We start from the raw sequence: 1579 nt of genomic DNA, 5'->3' as shown, positions 1-1579 counted from the left end.
CCCAAAAATGAGCTGGGGAGAAGGCAGTGACAACAGAGAGACAGGAACAGACACAGGGAACAAGATGAAAGAAGTCAGTAGAGACGCTGAGTATCAGAGGTATCAGAAGTGAGTGAAGACAAGGTTTTTAAACCGAGAAAATGAGGTCGGGGGGGGCGGGGATGGGGTGGGGACTGGTGTTGATGACAGAGATACCAAAACCAGGATGGACAGCTAGCTGTACAGAGACAGTTCATTTTTAAACATCTTGAGTTTTCACGTAGAAATCCAAGAAATGTTTTTAAATTTTTTAAAGTATTTTAGAGAGGTGGAAGTGAGCGCCACACCTCGAGCCTGACAGGCTTCTGAAGCCAGCAGGATGAATGTATGGGTGGCACACAGCGAAGTAAAGCCCAACACTCAAGTGATGAATAGCCAGCGCATCTGGCTGGCCTACATCATCTTGGCAGGACTGTTGCATGTGGTTCTACTCAGCTTCTTCTTCTTCAGCATCCCTGTTGTCTGGACCCTGACCAACGTCATCCATAACCTGGCTATGTATGTCTTCTTACATACAATGAAAGAGACACCCTTTGAGACCCCTGACCAAGGAAAGGCTCAGCTACTGACACACTGGGAACAGATGGACTACGGGATCCAATTTATCTCTTCCCGCAAATTCCTCAGCATCTCTCCTATTGTACTCTACCTCCTGGCCAGCTTCTATGCCAAGTATGATGTTGTTCACTTCCTCATCAACACAGCCTCACTGCTTGGAGTATTGTTGCCTAAGTTATCCCAATCCCATGGGGTTTGTCTCTTTGGCATCAAAAATACTGAAGGATGGGGCTGGGGATGACAAAGGGCTGTAACATCTTTTCCTTCTCCTTATAGTCTTCTTTATCTTGAAAGCCCGAGAACTATACAACCTTTCCCAAACTCCCAGGAAGAGAACAGATAGGAAAATGGAGCTCCTTGGGCCCAGCCCTGCTAACAGCAGATTTCTTTGAATCAGGAAAGGTGGGAAAGATAAGGGCCAAATCACTCTCTTCCACAGCAGGAAGCCATGTTTGGGCAGCTTGTTTGGTGATTTTTTCTAGATCTTCCACTCCCACCATCTTCCATCTCTGTTTTGCCATGTATTTTCCTTATAATAAAGATAATTTTTTTCAAAAAAAAATTATTTTAGAGAGAGAGGAAGAGAGCAGGGGAGAGATACAAAGGGAGAGAGAGAATCCCAAATAGGCTCTATACTCATTGTAGAGCCTGACACAGGGCTCAATCCCATGACCCTGGGATCATGACTTGAGCTGAAAACAAGAGTTGGACGCTCAATTGACTGAGCCACCCAGGCACCCCAAGAAGTGTGTTTAAGCTAGATATAAGCCAGGCGTTTTAAAAGCCTATTTTTATCATTCAGAAGTCTATAGTGAGAGTTCAGGCTACAATAATTAAGCCTTGAGGCTCTCTAATAGCTATAGGATTAGAAGAAAGAAAAGAGCTGTAGAATCTGAGAAATCGGATTTTTGCTCCCCACAATCATTGTGGGTGTAAGGAGAAAAGTGAATGAAGAAAACATGTCTTAGACCCTTAGCATCCC

The 1579-nt window shown here is 44.5% G+C and overlaps 1 protein-coding gene across 1 annotated transcript; it reads left to right on the top strand.

Moving 5' to 3' along the window:
- The first annotated feature begins 324 nt into the window (after positions 1–324).
- Positions 325–838, top strand: LOC115516992 (ORM1-like protein 2). The gene has a single exon (XM_032593511.1). It carries the CDS (start codon positions 359–361, stop codon positions 836–838), a length of 480 nt encoding a protein of 159 aa, XP_032449402.1. The 5' UTR covers positions 325–358.
- Positions 839–1579: the final 741 nt, after the last annotated feature.

Source organism: Lynx canadensis, chromosome B3, assembly GCF_007474595.2.
Source record: "Lynx canadensis isolate LIC74 chromosome B3, mLynCan4.pri.v2, whole genome shotgun sequence".
Lineage (NCBI taxonomy): Eukaryota > Metazoa > Chordata > Mammalia > Carnivora > Felidae > Lynx > Lynx canadensis.
Note: the sequence above shows the minus strand (reverse complement) of the source record. Positions and strands in the feature narration are given on the sequence as shown.